The sequence below is a fragment of the Mustela putorius genome, unplaced genomic scaffold (assembly GCF_011764305.1).
Source record: "Mustela putorius furo isolate JIRA1106 unplaced genomic scaffold, ASM1176430v1.1 tig00003871_pilon_pilon_pilon, whole genome shotgun sequence".
Taxonomy (NCBI): Eukaryota; Metazoa; Chordata; class Mammalia; order Carnivora; family Mustelidae; genus Mustela; species Mustela putorius.
The window spans coordinates 13,209,522-13,227,936 of NW_025422023.1; the positions used below are offsets into that span (position 1 = coordinate 13,209,522).

The 18,415-nt window shown below is 36.2% G+C and overlaps 1 protein-coding gene across 3 annotated transcripts in view; it reads right to left on the bottom strand.

Moving 5' to 3' along the window:
- Nucleotides 1-18,415, bottom strand: part of TBCK (TBC1 domain containing kinase) — a 213,846-nt gene that overhangs the window by 185,261 nt on the left and 10,170 nt on the right. For all 3 annotated transcript variants that reach the window (XM_004748121.2, XM_004748122.2, XM_004748123.3), the window contains exon 3: nt 8,936-9,008. In XM_004748121.2, coding sequence (XP_004748178.1) covers nt 8,936-9,008 — 73 coding nt within the window. The remainder of the gene's footprint in view (nt 1-8,935; nt 9,009-18,415) is intronic.

Below are 18,415 nucleotides of genomic sequence, written 5' to 3' on the forward strand. Positions count from 1 at the left end.
GAAGTAGTCCCTTTTCCCAGCAGGAATTTCATTTTAATAAACACAGGGTTTACTTTACTCTTGATTATTATCCTGGAGACCAGAAGTTTTAAACAGAGTTTGAATTTAAACTTTATTAAATTTTGATTATTTTTTCTGAGGATAATTGGCAACTTGAGTGAGTCAAAAATTTCATCAAGAAAACAGAGGTTAAACATGCTTATAATTGTTAAAAGAATTAACATTGCTTAATTATTTCTCTCTTTAAAAATTGAGGTATAATTAATAAAAATTAGATTTAAGTGAGGAGGAAAAACTTCAGTATTTACTTGTATAAAGAATATGATAGGTATAATCCTCCCAAGATTCTTGTCATGTAGGTATTCAACCAATCACTAGGATAGGTACTGCTGTGAAGGGGCTTGGCAGATGGATTTAGGTTGCTAATTCATTAACCTTAAAATAGAGACAGTCCCTTCATTTACCCAGGTGAACCCAATGTAATCACACAAACCTTAAGGCAGAATAGCAGAGCAGAAGAGTCAGAGAGAATGCCAGAAGAAAAGACAGGAGGGGTCAGAGATTCATCTTGCTTGGACTGGATCTGTTGTCACTAGCTTTGAAGATGAAGAAATGGGGCCATGAGCCATGAAATGCTGGTGGCTTCTAAAATCTTAGAACAACTCCTGGGCAATAGTTAGTAAGGAAATGTGGCTTTCAGTCCTACAGCCATATGGAACTAAATTCTACCAATAACTGGAATAAGCCTGGAAAATTCTCCCTTAGTGCCTCCAAAGGAAATTCAGCCCTGCTGACACCTTGGCTTTGGCTTTGTTAGACCTGAAGCAGAAAAACCAGCCAAGTCCAACAGACTTCTGACCTACAAAACTATAAGATAATAAATGGGTGTTTTAAACTGCTAAACTTGTGGCAATGTTAATAGCAACAATAGAAAGCTAGTACTTCATTGGTGAATGAAAAAAAAGTCTTTCCACAAACACAACTGAATAAGACCAGCAACTATTAGTTTACAAAGTCTTAACATACTTCATGAATTGCTGGAAGTGGCTACAAAATCTGTTTTAATACGCTTTCAAAAAAGAATCCCATCAGTCTCTATGTGCATTTCCCCAAAGTGCTCATCTTCCTGCCTGGTCTTTTGTGGGCTCCTGGGAATTGGGCTCTTAGAAATATTCTGATAAGAGTGTTTTGCCCATTTGAGGCCCCGAACCACTCTAGCTTATCTAGAGAGATAGTTTCTGCAAACAATGTGATTTATGTGGACCACCTGCTTTCCTTCTAAGGGTCTACAGCATCAGTAACTGCAGTCAATCACACAGGCCTTATGTGCCTATGTGATCAAACCCTAATAACCCTCCACTTTCAGACTCAGACAAGCTTCTCTAATGGGTAGCACTTGGCACACACTGTCACAATTTGTTGCTCTTGGAATTAAGTACATCCTCTACAACTCTCCCTGGAGAGGAATCTGGAAAGCATATGGCTGATTTCCTCCATTCTTTGCCCCTTTATTGATTTTGTTTTGTCTCCTTTTGCTGTATGGTGTAACCGTTGGGTATATGACTTCTGAGTCCTGTGAGTACTTCCAGTGAATCAGTGACTGGGAGGCATCTTGGTGATCCCTGACACAGCACATTTCCCATCATCTCAGCCACAATGACTTACTAATATAAGAAAGAACACCAAATATCAAGACTAAAAAATTTTTCCCAATTTTCCCCCAATAACCACACTGTAGTAGGCAGAATCCTACAGTGATTCCCAAGATCCCTGCTCCCTGATATACGCCCTGTATAATCCCCAATGCTATGAATATGATGGACTTTATTCCCATGATCAAGCTGTTATATGGCACAGTTGACTTTAAGAAACGGAGATTGTGTGGGCGCCTGGGTGGCTCAGTGGGTTGAGTCTCTGCCTTCAGCTCAGGTCATGATCCCAGGGTCTTGGGATCAAGCCCCACATCAGGCTCTCTGCCCAGGGGGGAGCCTGCCTGCTTCCTCCTCTCTCTGCCTGCCTCTCTGCCTACTTGGGATCTCTCTGTGTCAAATAAATAAATAAAATCTTAAAAAAAAAAAAAGAAAGAAAGAAAGAAAGGGAGATTGTCTGGGTGAGCCTAACCTTATCACATCAGGCCTTAAAATCTCGATCTAGAGCTTAGAGATGGGAAATACAAAAGATTCCAGGCATGAATGAGATGTGATGAGGGACTTTCTCCATTGCTGACTTTGGAGATAGAGAGGGCCACATGACAAGGAATACAGATGGCTTCCAGAAGCTGAGAGCAGCCTCTGGTTGATAGTAATCAAGGAAATAGGAATGTCAGTGCTATCATTGGAAGAAACTGGATTCTGCCAACATCTTAAAATGAATTTAGATATTTTTCTCCAGAGCCATGAGAAAGGAAATGAACATTTTTTTAACTTATTCTATTTAAAAAAATATTCAAAGAAAATAATAAAAAATCACCAAGGTAACATTTGCATCAGACTTTCACCAAAACTAATTTGTCTGGGAAATAAAATTATGGTACATAGTTAAAAGGAAGATAATAGGGAAATATAGTTTGAACTGCATGACTAAACTAAAAACACAATTCACTTAATTATTCATTTATAACACACTAACTATATGCAAACTCTTAGGCTGACAATTTTAGGAGATACAAAAATTAAAATGTTATCGTATGCATGTTAAAAATGTTTGGTTAGTTAGGGAAGGCAAATCATAGCTTCCATAATTCTATGATTGCAAGCAAACAATTATTTTTATTTTATTTATTTGAAAGACAGAGAGAGAAAGTGAGAGAGAGTGAGCACACACAAGTGTGAATGAGGGGAGGTACAAAGGCAGAGGGGCAGAGAGAATCTCAAGCAGACTCCCCATTAAGTGTGCAGCCAGATGTGGGGCTTGATCTCACGATCCTGAGACCATGACCTGAGCTGAAACCAAGAGGGTGCTCAACCACCTGAGCCACCCAGGTGCCCCTGCAGGCAAACAGTTACAAGCTAAAAGGGAAAAGGCACTTTACAACTGGAGAGATTCAATGTAATAAAGAAATTTGGAGTAGGAAAAAATTTTTCCTTTGGTTCAGTGGTATGGTCTAGAAAGATGGAGGTAAGTGAATAATTTTAAAAAGTGCTATACATCATGCCAAAGATTGGAGATATACATTTGGACAAAAGGACAGCTCAGTCTTCATATTATATTTCAGTTCCCTGGTGCTAATTTAGAGAGTTTGACTGAAGTTAGATCCTATGCCTATAAAATGCACCCCCCCCCCCACACACACACAAATGAGAGCCACCTAGTGTTTCTGAGCAGGGAATGGACTGATCTTTAAAAATAATAATATAGCAGCAGAAAGTAGTAATGGAGTATACTAATGACTTAAGGAAGACCAGTTAGGAGAATGTTGTAATGCAATAGTCAAGCAGTTTGTTAATGAAGGCCTAAACTAAAGAATGTAAAAAGCAGTAGAGATGTGAGAAATACCACCAAGGTTGTATTAATGATACTTGATGGCTAACAGGATATAGGGTACAAAGGAGGAAGAAAGTGAAAGATAACTGCAAGATTCCAAGCCTGAGTGAAGTGCATCTTTGGTATTATTTTCCATCCTTAAACAAAACAGGTAAAATAGGAAGAAAAGTATACACCAGTTATATAAATCTCTAAGTTACTTGACTACACGATAGTAATTTCAAATGAATTTTGAAATGAGGGCCCTTGAAGGAAAAAAAATGTACACAAGCTTAAACTTCTACTATAAGGTTATTTTCTAAAGTAAGAATATCTAGTATTCATTTCTGATGACTGTGAGACCTGTGGGTCATTATGCATCTATAGACTGTGCTCTAAAATGTGCCCAAAATTTTTTAGAGTATCTAATTCAGTGAGTAGGCAATCTTTTAATAGGGGCAAATAAAACCTACTCATCCAAGTAAGTCAGATCATGTTTTCCATCAAGCTAGTGAACAGCTGCAGACATAGCCTGCTTCCCATCAAAGTCTCCATGTATAACCATGTATAACCTCTGCTATGCTGATGGTTCTCTGGTAAATTTTCAAAACCATAAGCCTAAAAACATATGACAAACATTTTATTAAAGAAACATGGCCTGCACTACTCACCCTGCCTTCACTTGCAAATTTAGGGACAATGCAGAAACTTTACTCCACGTGCCAAAACTCTGCTGAATATCTATCTGTCTATGAACTACACTTGCTGACACTGCTACAGATTAGGCAAAAGTACATGCTCTGAATAAAACTAACACAAAAGGGAAATATTTTCCAAATAGCACCTGGACTTAAAAGGCAAACCATTTTCTCATGCTTGCTTTAATAGGAGTGATGAAGGTATGTTTTAACATTCTTGGAAAATATTTCTGAAAGGAGTTGAGATTTAAATTTCCTCACTTTCAGTATCTTGAATATGGCTCTAGGGTAGCAATTAAATAGATTCACAGGCACCAAATATGAGATGACTTCAAACAAACCTTCCAAATGCTGTACTTTGTTTCTTGAAACCTACTGGTTATAGGAATTTAATTGAATTCCATGCTTCTATGTTTCCAACAAATAATTTTGATCATTAACTGAAACTGGAGAGAAATATTGGCAAGATCAAACTCTGGCACAAGTAACATATAAACGCCACTGAAGAGAGAGCAGTATTCTCCAAAAATTAATTCCTCATATTCGAGCTTGAATAAACTATAAAGAAAATGGTGAGTTTTCTCTTTCAAACCAGATCATCAAGCTATCTGTACAAATAACATTATTTTATAAGAGTCTGACCTGATAAATACCTCCAGGTCACAGCACAAAATCACTATTTTGTGTTTGGATAACATAAATTCTCAAAAAAGTTTTAGGGCCATTAATATTTAAAAAAAAAAAAAAGAAGATGCTTGGTTTTTTAGTGCAATCTGAAACCTCAAGATAGTTTTAAGTTATATTTGTAATATGAATTACTACTATTACTACTATTACTATGGTTTTAGTACAATACTGCTTAGTTCAATGATATTAAATGTGTTACAAAATATGAGAGTAAACTGACACTAGACGCTTCTCTTATTTTCTAATTTTCATTTCCCTACTCCCCGTCTCACCAATTTTACAAGACTTAAATTTTTCTTCAAAATATAAATCCAGTAAGATATATGCCTTGGATGATGTTTAAATTTAGACAATGAGCTGCAAATAACTACCAGACAACTGGCAGCTTACAGTTTTACAACAGTTAGAGACAGATGGACAAGTAAAAATCATGGGGGTCTCAAATTGCAAGCCCATCTAAATAGATTTCCTGTTTACTTTGCATCAGCCTCTCTTACAGGTGCAGGGTGCTTACTTTTGGCAGTAGGGGAAATTTATATGATTTATAAGCCAAAGAACATCTTCTCACTTTCCATAAACAGGTTATAGAATTAATTAAAATTACAGCACAGCAACTCTGCACATGAAATCTGCTCTGTTACTGGAGACTAATGTAATCCAAAAATGTGGAAAGTCAAATAGTTTTCAACAAAGCTAATTTAGATGGATGGATCAGATAACAACTTGGAACTGAACCTGACAGAATCAGATCTACTCAAAGGCAGTAAGTGCTGAATGTTATATTCCAAAATGAATGAAGAAAACACTGAATTTTAGTCTGTTACCAGAAGGATTAGAAAATAGTAATTTACTTACAAAAGTGTTTAAATATTTTACTTGAAGAAATTACAAAGACCCATAAAAACTACCGTATGTTCTATTTTATGTAAATGAAACAGACTATTAGAAAAGTAAATGGCATGTGGATGGAACTAGAGGGTATTATGCTAACTGAAATAAGTCAATCAGAGAAAGACAATTATCATGTGATCTCATTGATATGAGGAATTTGAGAAACAAGACAGTGGGTCATAAGGGAAGGGGGGGTAAGATGAAACCATAAGAGACTCTTAATCTCAGGAAATAAACTGAGGGTTGCTTGAGTGGAGGGGAGTGGGAGGGATGGGGCGGCTGGGTGACGGACATTGGGGAGGGTATGTGTTATTGTGAACGCTGTGAATTGTGTAAGACTAACGAATCACATACCTGTACTCCTAAAACAAATATTACATTATATGTTAATAAAAAAATAAATAAATGTAAACGGAATGAAAGACTATGAAATTTGCATTTAATCCTATTCATGTTTATCTATCTACTCAAAGAGTATGCTTCCATCTGTAAGATTTTATCTTCATGAAGACATATTGAAAAAAGGTGGCTTCTTTACACCTTCATACTATTGACACTACTAGTGTTCAGTGCTATCAGATTTATATCTAAAACAAAGATAAAGCATGAGGAACACAGGAAAGTAAAACCTTCTACAAGCTAATGGTTTAATCTTACTGGCAAAGCAATATCAACTGTATCCTTATATATAGTACAATTGAAAGTTAAAAATAAAAGGAGAGAGTTGAAGAAAAATGATGAAAATGGAAATTTGTCTTCTGAGTCACCAGATTCTCTCTTCTGCCTCAGTTTTTTCAGTAAGCAAAGGAAGGACAAGTATGGGCAGAGGGGGAAATTTCAAGATCAGAAGGAACATTCTATCGTTACTACCACTCTGATGACCAGAGAACTACACTAGTTGTTGCTTATAGCATCCTCCAGAATGGTGGGAGCACAAGCCCATGGGTAACATCAATTCTCAGAGTGTGGACCAATTCTGATCTTAGTATAGCCATGTCCATTCCACCTCTAGTACTTTTGGATATTCTCTTAATACTCTACCTTCTCTTCATAGTGTAAACATCTTTTCTTCTGTCACAAGGAGCCTAAATCAATACTGAATAATTTTAAGAACTTTAGTTATTTTTCAATTAGTATTAATGTCAGTTAGTATTTCACTCCTGGTTTTTTTTTTTTTTTTTAAGTACTTGTATGATCTCTAAGACTTCTGTGATAGCCAGCCTCTAAGGTGATCCTCAATGACCCTTGACTTCTGAGATTCACATTCTTAGGTAGTCCCCTCCACAGTGAATAGAATTAATGGTTGACTTCTGTATCCAGCAGACAACTGCAGAAATTGATGGGTGTGTGGTTCCTGAGGGTAGGACATAAAAGGCATAGAAGCTTCCACCTTGCTTTTTTTTCTCTCTTAGATTGTTCATTCTGAGAGAAGCCAATCCCATGTTGTGAGGATAGAAGAGACCCGTGTTGAAAAGCCTTCAAGATGGGAAAGAATTAAAGCTTACAGTCAACAACTGGCACCAAATAAGTGAGCTATCTTATTAGACCATCTAGCCTGTCAAGCTTTCCGATGATTACAGCCCCACTTGACTGCAACCTCATGAGATCCTGAGTAAAACCATCCCGCTGATTCATTCCTGAATTCTTGACCTGTAGAAATTATATGAAATGATACATGTTTATTGTTTTTAAACCACTAAGTGGTGAGGTATTGGCTAAGCAGCACAACAAATTCATACTACTTCTTCTTAAAGAAAGAAATACAAATAGGTATGCCATTGGATCAACTACCTTCATTAACAACATAATACTGTTGCTATATGAGCGACTTACTCAAGCTAAGTAAATAATGGATCAGGTTTTTGTTTTATTTTAATTGAGGCATAGTTTACATAGGTGAAATACACACATCTGAAGTGTATAATTTCAGTGAATTTTGACAAATTTTGCAAGAACATGCACCACATAAGTAATAACCATGATCAACAGATTTAAAAAATTTCCAGTACTCTGGATAGTTTTCTCAAGGCTATTTTGAGTCAGTTCTTACATTACTCCTTCCCCCAACCAGAGTTGAGTACAGTTTTTATATATCTATCACCATAAGTTTTGATCATTCTAGAACTAAATAGCAAACAGACTATGTTCTTAAAATAATAAAATTTTTACATGTAAAAATTATAAAAACATATTTACTAAAATAAGGTTAAGGTATTTCTAAATATATAGAGAAGTCACTTTTATTATGGATGGTCAGGTCAGACTCTTCCAAAGAAGCAAGTAAATGGGTATGCCTCGTATCTGCATCTTTCATTCTAGAGATCACTTAAGACCAAATCATTTAGAGTATCAAAGAACATATTTTTATACAGTTAATTTGTTTTGCTTTTATTAAATAGCTACCATTTAACAATATATGTATTTTTTTCCTCCCTCAAAAAAAATTTGTTTTCATCTAGGATATAGCAGTGATTAAAAAGCAATGACCAAGAATGAGAATATTTCCTTAAAAGAGGATGGATAATTATAATCCTATAAAGACTTATGGCAAGTATTTTTCATTGGCTTAGTACTACTTTATTCATTAAAAGGATATTTTTTTATAATTTTAAGATAATTTTAGAAACTTTATAAAAATTCATTTAGTAGTATATTTGTAATAACATATATACCACATACTCTTCTTGCCAAGAATGCCTGAGACAGAAAGTCAAGTTACTGAGTCATTGAAATAACTGAATGTAAACTATATCAGTAAATTCTATCTAAGCCATGGTTATTATTTCTCTCTACCCTTCAATATGGCCTTTCCTTAACACAGTTCACTATGTCCCTAGGAATACCAGCAACCTATTAGTAGTTACTATGTACTACTTACAGGAAAATACTCTTAATCTCATCTAGAGAAATGCTTAGTACTGGAAAAACATTTCAAATTTTCATATATATCCTCTTTAGGAATTTTTCTTTTGTCAAGTACTTTGTAGAATGCCTACTTCACAAAAACTGAACACTGGACAATGTCAATTTTGAATTTCTGTGGGGCCTGTGAATTAAATTTCCTAAAATAAAAATTTGCACCTGGATTTTATCATTAAACAAGTAACAGAAGAAACAAAAACTCTGCAGTTTCTTGTTATGCCTTTTTGTTTGCCAATTTCTGCTTTTCATTTAATTGCCCTGATATTACACAGTACCTCACAGGTTTCCTCTCTCGAAGCAAGTCTTCTAGACTCCGTTCACAGTGTTCAGCTACCACCACCAGTCTTTCTGAGTAAAACAAAGCAAATCCACTTTACATTTGATTAACAAAATGTTTAATAATAAAATAATATAGTCCATTAAAGATATTATAATACTAATAGCACTGTAAGAGTTTTTTAGACTCTACATTAACTACATAATTACCACATCTACACAACAGAATAAATGTATAATAAAAGAGCACATTAAATAACAATTTCATGTCATCTTCTGTTTTTGTCTAGAGTTTCTCCCATGTGCACCAGGAAAAACAGATGGAAAGTTTTACCTTTGGAAGAAAGAAATGACCCTTCTTCTGACACAGATTAGGGAAAGGACAAACTTGGATGAAGATACAAAGAAATTTTGATGTGAAGGGGAAATTGGGAGCTGGGGACAAATTGTCTTGGCAGTCTGGTTCAAACACAAGGTTTTGCAACTGAGTTCAGAAATTTGAGAAAAGAAGAAATGTTCTGAATCATGACTATGAAGAAAGAACAGAAAATTGGTTTGGGATTATTTGTAACATCATGGGACCTGCTGAGATTAAGTAATAATATAAAATTTTGGTGGGCACCATCAATATTATGATGTAATTTTTATTTTTCAACAGATAAAGAATTAGCATAGTTCTGAGAGTCAGACCATACATTTTTTTTTCTCATCATTTATCCCTAGTGACTGACACATTGTTTGACACATTTAAAAAAAAGATTTTATGTATTTATTTGAGAAAGAGAGTGAGAGCTCTCCCCATTGGGCAGAGAGCCTAATGTGGTGTTCAATCCCAGGACCCTGAAATCACAGATGGGGCTGAATGCAGACACTTAACCAACTGGGCCACCCAGGCACACCCCTCATTTTTTTAAATCTTTTTTTTTTTTTAAGTTTTTATTTATTTATTTGACAGAATGAGAGACAGTGAGAATGGGAACACAAGCTGGAGGAGTGGGAAAGGGAGAAGCAGGCCTTCTACAGAGCTGGGAGCCCGATGTGGGGCCCAATCCCAGGACCCCAGGACCATGACCTGAGCCACAGGTAGATGCCCAACAACTGAGCTACCCAGGCACGCCTCCTTCCCCCCCCCCATTTTTTTTTTTTAAATGAATGCATGTAAGAGGAGTGAGAGAATATAAAGGAGCTTACAAGTGTTTGGGAATTTGATAAGGTCATTTCAGGAGAGATCACAAGTTTAAAAGAAATTGTGGAGTTTTGTGAATATCTATGCAAATAAGATGAGGAATAAGATTAACACAAAATATGGGAGGCAGACTAGGATAAAACAAAGGAGAGTGCAAAGAGATTGGGAATACTGATCACTGCAAAGAGTTTTGATGAAAATGAAAAGTAGGAAAGGTAGAAAAAACGAGAGAACAGGCTATGGGAAAGGAGAATTCCATAGTAGGAGATCCAGCAAAAGGAACAACTCTCAGTAATAACTGGCTCAAGGTAAGGTCTTGCATGTGGGAGTAGAGATGAAGGACAGTGGTACACAGGCAATCCTGTAAGGTATGAGGGCAGTATATTACACGGGTCAAATTTTGGAAGCTGAAACTCTCTGAGGGGGTAGCATTATACAGAATGATCTGAAACAGAAAACAAAAAAGCTCTAAATTAAAGTGATCACTTTCAGATGAAAGACTGCAAGTGATCTAAATAAGAACTTAAAGAAAACTAAATTTGAAAGACTAACACGGGGGAAAAAGGAAAAAAAGAGTAAGAAAGAGAATCAGTTCTTCAATAAAGAAAAAAACACAAAGTTGACCTTGAAGCAATTATGTAGTTAGTGTAGCTACATTCCTTTGCTTTCATCTTACAACATTATGCCAGTTTTCCTAATACCTATTTGGCTGCCTCTCCTTAGTCTCCTCTGTACAATGGCACTCCTAACTGAAATGCTTCGAGTTCCTCTACTTTTGATTCGGGGTCTTCATACTGTGTTTTCTCTTCATTTACTCCCACGGCTGAAAATCTGCAAATTTTATTTCAAGCCCTGAACTCCCTTCTGCACTCCAGGCTTTTATAGAAAATTTCTCACTTTAATATAAAAGTCACCTCTGAACTTATACTTTGCTCCTGAAACCTGTTCTCGAGTCTTCAGTAAATGGTACCACCATCCTGCCAGCTCCATCAGCTAGAAACTTAGGAATAATCCCCCTTTCTCAAATCCAAACAAAAGTCCTGATATTTCTGTCTCCCAAATGTTTCCAAAATCTGTAGTTTGCTCCACACACCACACATTGAGTCCAAGTTAGGATCCTCTTAATATGAGAGGAGAGTACGATGTGCCTTAACTTATCTCACATTAATTCTTATTACCATCCATCATATTTTCATACTAAAGTCTCAGTGATAAAATAATAATAAATCCAAATGTCCTCTTTAGTTTCATCTTTTGTTACTTTGGCTTACCAACTTCCAGTCATGCTAGCCTTCTCTACCACATCTTGCTTAAGGTATTAGCACATTGGTTCTCATTGTCTGAAATGATCTTCCTCGTTCTCATCTCCCAGCTAACTCCTATCATAAAACACAAAGGTTAAAAGCACAGATGCTTCCATCTAAGCTCAAATTCCAGGTTTACTACTCATTAGCTAGGTGACCTTGGAGAAGTTTGCTTCTTTTTCTATGCCATAGTTTCCTCTTCTATAAAATGAGGGAAAAAATAGCACCTACCTCATAGAGTTAGTTAGATTGAAATAAGTTAACATGTAATAGGGATCAAGAATAGTGCCTGGGGGACGCCTGGGTGGCTCAGTTGGTTGAGCAGCTGCCTTCGGCTCGGGTCATGATCCCAGCGTCCTGGGATCGAGTCCCACATTGGGCTCCTTGCCTGGCAGGGAGCCTGCTTCTCCCTCTGCCTCTGCCTGCCATTCTGTCTGCCTGTGCTCGCTCTCTCTCCCTCTCTCTGACAAATAAATAAAATCTTAAAAAAAAAAATAGTGCCTGGCACATAAGTATTTGCTATTATTATTATTCATTCCTTGGTTAAATATGACTTCCATAAGGAACACTTTACTGGTGCCCCCAAATCAATTTGCTCCTCCTATAATATAATCTATTCTGCACTGTACTTTTCTTCAGTAGCACTTACTTCAACTCTAAGGATTTTTATACATTTCTATTTAATGTCTTTTTAAAAAAAAATTTATTTATTTATTTGACAGATCACAAGTAGGCAGAGGCAGGCAGAGAGAGGGGGGAAGCAGGCTCCCCGCTCAGCAGAAAGCCCGATAGGAGGCTTGATCCCAGGACCCTGATATTATGACCTGAGCCAAAGGCAGAGGCTTAACCGACTGAGCCACCCACCCAGGTGCCCCTCTATTTAATGTCTTTTTTCCTCCACTACATAATACGTTTCATGATGGCAGGAACATGTTGATCTTGTTCTAAATGTATCATCAGTGTCTAGAACTGGCACCTCAAACATATTAGTATCTAACATAAAAATACTTGTTGACTAAATGAGCTTGAGCAAAGGTATGATGTAACCATTACAAATGAGTAAGAGTCTTATGTGAAGATAGTCATTATCTAAACAGAGATCTGTCTTGTGTTCAAAATTATATGCCTACATTATAAACTAGGCATAATAAGTCCTCAATAGTGCTGATTTTAATATAAAACAAAAGCATCTGAGTTCATTAATATGTGTATTTTCCATTAATTTATAATTTTAAGTAGGATATTAATAAATGTCCATATCCATGAGAGAGTTTCGAAGTGTTTGGCACTAGCCTAATTGGTCAGGTTTAAAATAATTTAGAAAAAAAAAACTGTCAGGCTTCTTCTAGAAACTCCTTCAAAATATCATAAAGCAGAGTTTGCCAAAGTTTTAGGATTCTATGGAACTCTGAATCATTATTTTAATACAGTGGAGACATAATCCTTGGCAAAATATCAAAGTTTCTCCCGGAGGTAATGGAATGTACACCAAAACAATGTTTCCAATATGAACCATTTTTTCAAAAAATCATTAGAGAGTCTTCATCGTGAAACTCTGGACCACTGTTTGAAAATAACTTCTGTTTGTTATAAAACAATATAGTTTCACAGAATAAAATATGACAAAAATATCTGGGAATCACAATGTGCCAAACAAAAGTCAGCAATGTAATGGCATTATTTATAAAAAACAAATGTGACACGAAGATGAACTTTAAAGAGTGGAACAAACAAGAACTGTGAAATAATCTTTCTTCTAACAAATATTTGATGAATGCCAAGTATCACTGTAGTGTAAATACAGCCTGAACTGTATGCTTTAGGTCAATGCTAAAAAACTGAAGAGAGTACAATATTAAGCAAGAAAGATTTAATAAAGGAGTTAATGAGGAGAAGAACTAGAAAAAAGATTAAAATAAATTTTTTTTAACTTAAAGAAAGGTAAATTGTGAGTGCGTTAGGTTATTAGATAACAGTAACTGTATCATTCTTTTGTTACAATAAAAATTGAGGCTAGCTCATCACTTTTTAAATATAGTATCTAAATAAATGTTTAGATAGTAAAACCGACAAATACAAATTCTGTTCTTAAAAACCAGTATTGTGGGGCACCTGGATGGCTCAGTGAGTTAAACCTCTGCCTTCAGCTCAGGTCATGGTCTCAGGGTCCTGGGATCAAGCCCTGGATTGGGCTCTCTGCTCAGCAGAGAGCCTGCTTCCCCCTCTCTTTGCCTGCCTCTCTACCTGCCTCTCTGCCTACTTGTGATCTCTCTCTGTCAAACAAATGAATAAAATCTTTAAAAACAAAACAAAACAAACCAGTATTGTTACTAGGTTACCGGATGGTTAGTTTTATAAGTCAACAGAACTATGCTAAAGTTTTCAGTTACTCAAATGCTAATCTAGGTGTTACTATAAAAGTATATTGCTATGGGGGCACCTGGGTGGCTCAGTGGGTTAAAGCCTCTGCCTTTGGCTTGGGTCATGATCCCAGGGTCCTGGGATCAAGCCCCACATTGGGCTCTCTGCTGAGCGGAGAGCCTGCTTCCCTTCCTCTCTCTCTGCCTGCCTCTCTGCCCAATTGTGATCTCTGTCTGTCAAATAATAAAATAAATAAATATTTTAAAAGAGTATATTGCTATAAATGATCAAGATCTATAATCACTTCAAGTAAGGAAGATTATCCTAGATAATGTGGGTGATTCTGATTTGATCATTTATAATGATTAAATAGCAGGATTGAGACTTTTCTGAAGAAGAAGAAATTCTGCTCATGGACTGCAGCTTCAGCTTTTGTCCAAGTGTACAGCTCATCCTTGATAGCCCGCCCAACCTCATGGTCCTGAATATCCTACTGGTTCTATTTCTCTCATGAAACTCTGAACCAATAGACACACTAAAGTTGAAAGGTATATGCAGCTAGAGATATAGAATAAACTATAGGTCCTTAACAATGCTATTATTCTTTACCTGAATTTTCACATCTATTAATTAAAATAATTTTATTTTTTATTTTGCTAGCAGCCACTGAAAGATTTCTGGGTAAATAATGCCAAATAAGGGTCGTCTGGGTGGCTCAGTCAGTTAAGCCACTGCCTTCAGCTCAGGTCATGAGCCCAGGGTCCTGGGATCGAGTCCCACATTGGGCTCCTTGTTCAGCAGGGAGCCTGCTTCTCTCTGCCTCTGACTACAGCTCCGCTTGCTTGTGCACTCGCACACTCTCTCTCTCTCTTTGACAAATAGATAAATAAATAAATAAATAAAATCTTTTTTAAAAATGCCATATAAGATGGGAAGAGGGGTGCCTGGGTGGCTCAGTTGCCTAAATGTCTGCCTTTAGCTCAGGTCATGATCCTGGGGTCCTGGGATGGAGCCCCTTGTTGGGCTCCCTGTTCAGAAGGAAGCCTGCTCTCCCATTCTCCCTGCAGCTCCCCCTTCTTGTTCTCTCTCTAAATGGATAAATAAAATCTTTTCTAAAATAAACAAACAAACAAAAAAACCAAAGTGGGATGCATTATCATTTATAATTGTCATTCTGCTTCTAAACACTGCTGAGATATCAAGCTCAAAAGAAAAAAGAGAAAATGTATTAACTTAAATATTTTCATGCTTCATTTTTTTTAAGATATTTTGATCAACTTTTCTTTTAATAAATCATGTTCCTAAATTTTAATAAAATGGCCACTATTCTTGAGATTCAATACTTCATCCTGAGTTAGGAATAACTGACATCACCTTGAATCAGTTTTGAATAATCTACAGAAAACAGTGAAAGCCTGAATTCTGAGCTAACCTAACATGTGAAAACATGTTACTAAAATAGACCACATGTCACTCATAACAGCAAGTGAGAATGGGAAGGTAGGGGAATTGACAATGACAAGATATGAGATAGCTGCATAGTAAGAACCAAATAAAAGGGGAAAAGAGAAACAAAATCAAAATTCTTTGAGGAGACAATGGAGTCCAAACCAAAATCATGTGGTGTTACATCATTAAGAAATACATGTTGTTCAAAGAGACTGTAGAAGGGAAATTTCTTCTATTTTTTCAACTTAATGTAACTGAAATTACAGGAATGCTTTGGAACAAACAGACCTTTATATAAACGTACTTTAATTCAGCAATTTATTCCTTATGCATACAATTTTTCAGGACAATGAACACTGCCAATATAAACAAGACAATCAAATTCCCTAACCTTTTGACAATCACTAATATCTTCATTCTAGGCAGCCAAACTTAAAATATATGACTACTATACATATCTATGACCCATGTTACCCTAGAAAAGAGGACTACTGAGATGTAGGAGCAGGGGAAGCAGAGTAACCAGCAATATGGGACTACCCAGATTATTGAGCAAGCTTCAACACTAACAGAGTCTAATAGTGTCTAAGGAGATCATTTTCTACCTGACACTGATAACTAAAAAGAAAGAGGGATTACGTCATAAGGTTCTCCCAAGTTCAGTGTTTACAGAGGCTCAGTTAGGTAGAGGGAGGAAAACAAGGAGCTCAAGAAACATCTAGGACAATTAAATGAAATATTCCAAGAAAACAAAATCTAGGGAGAACTGGATAGAAGCTAAGAGTCCAGTCAGATGATGTGAAGATCTGCATAGGCTTCCAGACACAGTGGAAAAAAATAAAAAAAGTCACTTTAGGATACAAGAATGAAGAAATCCTAAGAACTAAGTGGCAAGAGTTTGGGAAGACAGGCTACTTCAAAACTGCAGATGGAAAACAGCAACACTAATTATGGTTACCAACTACAAATGATAATGAGGATCTAATACTATTTCCAAGCTTTGCTTGGAGTGGTTTTGACACTGGGCAGATGTAACAACTGTAAATTCTTCAGAATTTGTAATTAGATTGGTAGTGGTGGAAAAGGTGATTGAGACATTCAGGTATTGACAATATATATCAATTGTTCAGTGATATAAAATACTCCAAATGATTCCTATAATTTCAAAATATTTAATTAATGTCATTGAAGCCATTCATCAAATAAAAACTTCGGCAAAGAAAAAAAAAGTTTTAAAAAAACAACAAACTTGCCAAAAGTTCCTTTCTAAACATTTGGCAAATGGCTAGAGCTGTCTATAAGGTCTCCTGTGGGTACAGCTACCATCTGTCTTCATGGCTATATATAGGCAAATCAGAAAAAGCACCTCTTCTCTCAGAATGAAATAGAGAAAAAGACTTCAGCTCTTCCTTATTGCATTAGCTAGAAGGTTTTGTGCAAAACTCTACAGTTCAGTGGCTCTGAATGTGGGTCTCTGGATTGGTAAATACATGATATGGCACACCTGTAGATACTGGTCAAATCAACTTTGGAGGGCTTACTGCCTACATTAGAATTTCTCCAGATCGTCTTTAAGTAAAGAAGAAAAATTCTCTCCATGTAGTTGATACTCTGCATAAGTGCTTTTAAACCCTTTCTTTACATTATGAATCCTTTTTGAGAATCTGATTAAAACTTGGACTCATTATCCAAAAAATGGTTGTGTATAGACGTACACACACACAATTGTCTATATAATTTCAAGATCCATAGATTTCCTTATGCCCATTCATAGGCCCCTGTGGCCCTCAAGTGCTATTTCAAATGGCCAAATTTATTTTACCTAATGCTCACCACAGAAAAATTGGGACAAGAGGCTACAGAGGTTTCCACTCAGAGATCAACACAAGAAAGAAAAATAAAGCAAATTTAGCCAGATGTGTTGAGAACACTGCCCATAATAACAAATATCTCAGATCCCCATAACATAGAAGTTTCTATATAATATCTCTATATATCACCTGAACATACAATATATTATATGAGCATTATGAACCTTGCAACTGATAATTTTTCCAGATTTAAGTAAAAATTTAGAAATTAATTTCTTAATATGCTGCTTCATTATGAATGTAATTTGAAGCAGATTAATTTCCTTCTTTGCCTTGACCTATAAGAAGTCAACAAAAAAAATTTATAGTCCATGTGAAGAAACTAAGAATTAATATTATCACTTATTATCTTACACTGTTTGCTTTCTCCCCATCCTGATTATATTTTTTCATGTATATACTGTATACACAAAATATTATGTATATGTACATATAATATTGTACGTATGTCAATTTTTAAAGAAAAATTATAATATGAAATGTAAATTCCTTTAAAAAGAATAAAAATGGGGGTGCCTGGGTGGCTCAGTGGGTTAAGCTTCTGCCTTCGGCTCAGGTCATGATCTCAGGGTTCTGGGATCGAGCCCCACATTGGGTTCTCTGCTCAGCAGGGAGCCTGCTCCGCCCACCCCCCCCACCTCTCTCCCTGCTTGTGATCTCTGTCTGTCAAATAAATAAATAAAAATCTTTAAAAAAAGAATAAAAATGATTATGAATAATATTAAGATTTGCCTTCTTAGGAATATGTCAACAGTAAAAGGCCAGCACATCTCTTGAAAATCTGCTATTCCTTTAGGCCACTGGTACCATTAAAATAAATGAAAGTAAATAAAACTTCACAGACAGAAAAGCTACCCTGCTGTGTTCTGGTCTCCTATCCCACTAAAACTCTCTATATGGGGGTGCCTGGGTGGCTCAATTGTTAGGCGTCTGCCTTGGGCTCAGGTCATGATCCCCGGATCTTGGGGAATGAGCTTACATTGGGCTCCTTGCTTGGCAGGAGGCCTGCTTCTCCCTCTCCCACTCCCCCTGCTTGTGTTCCCTCTCTCATTGTATCTCTCTATGTCAAATAAAATCTTTAAAAAAAAATTAAAATAAAATAAAAAAATAAAACTATAGGAGTCTGATGAATATCTCCATTCTTCAATGTAGAACTCAACATTGTTTCATTTGTACTCCCATAGCATAGCATAGCACATTGTACATCATCTGCTGTAAAACTACTACTATATTAAGATCATGTTTATATTTTTTTCCTCAACTATTTCTAGAGGGATCTTATCTTATTCATCATATATCTGGCATCTA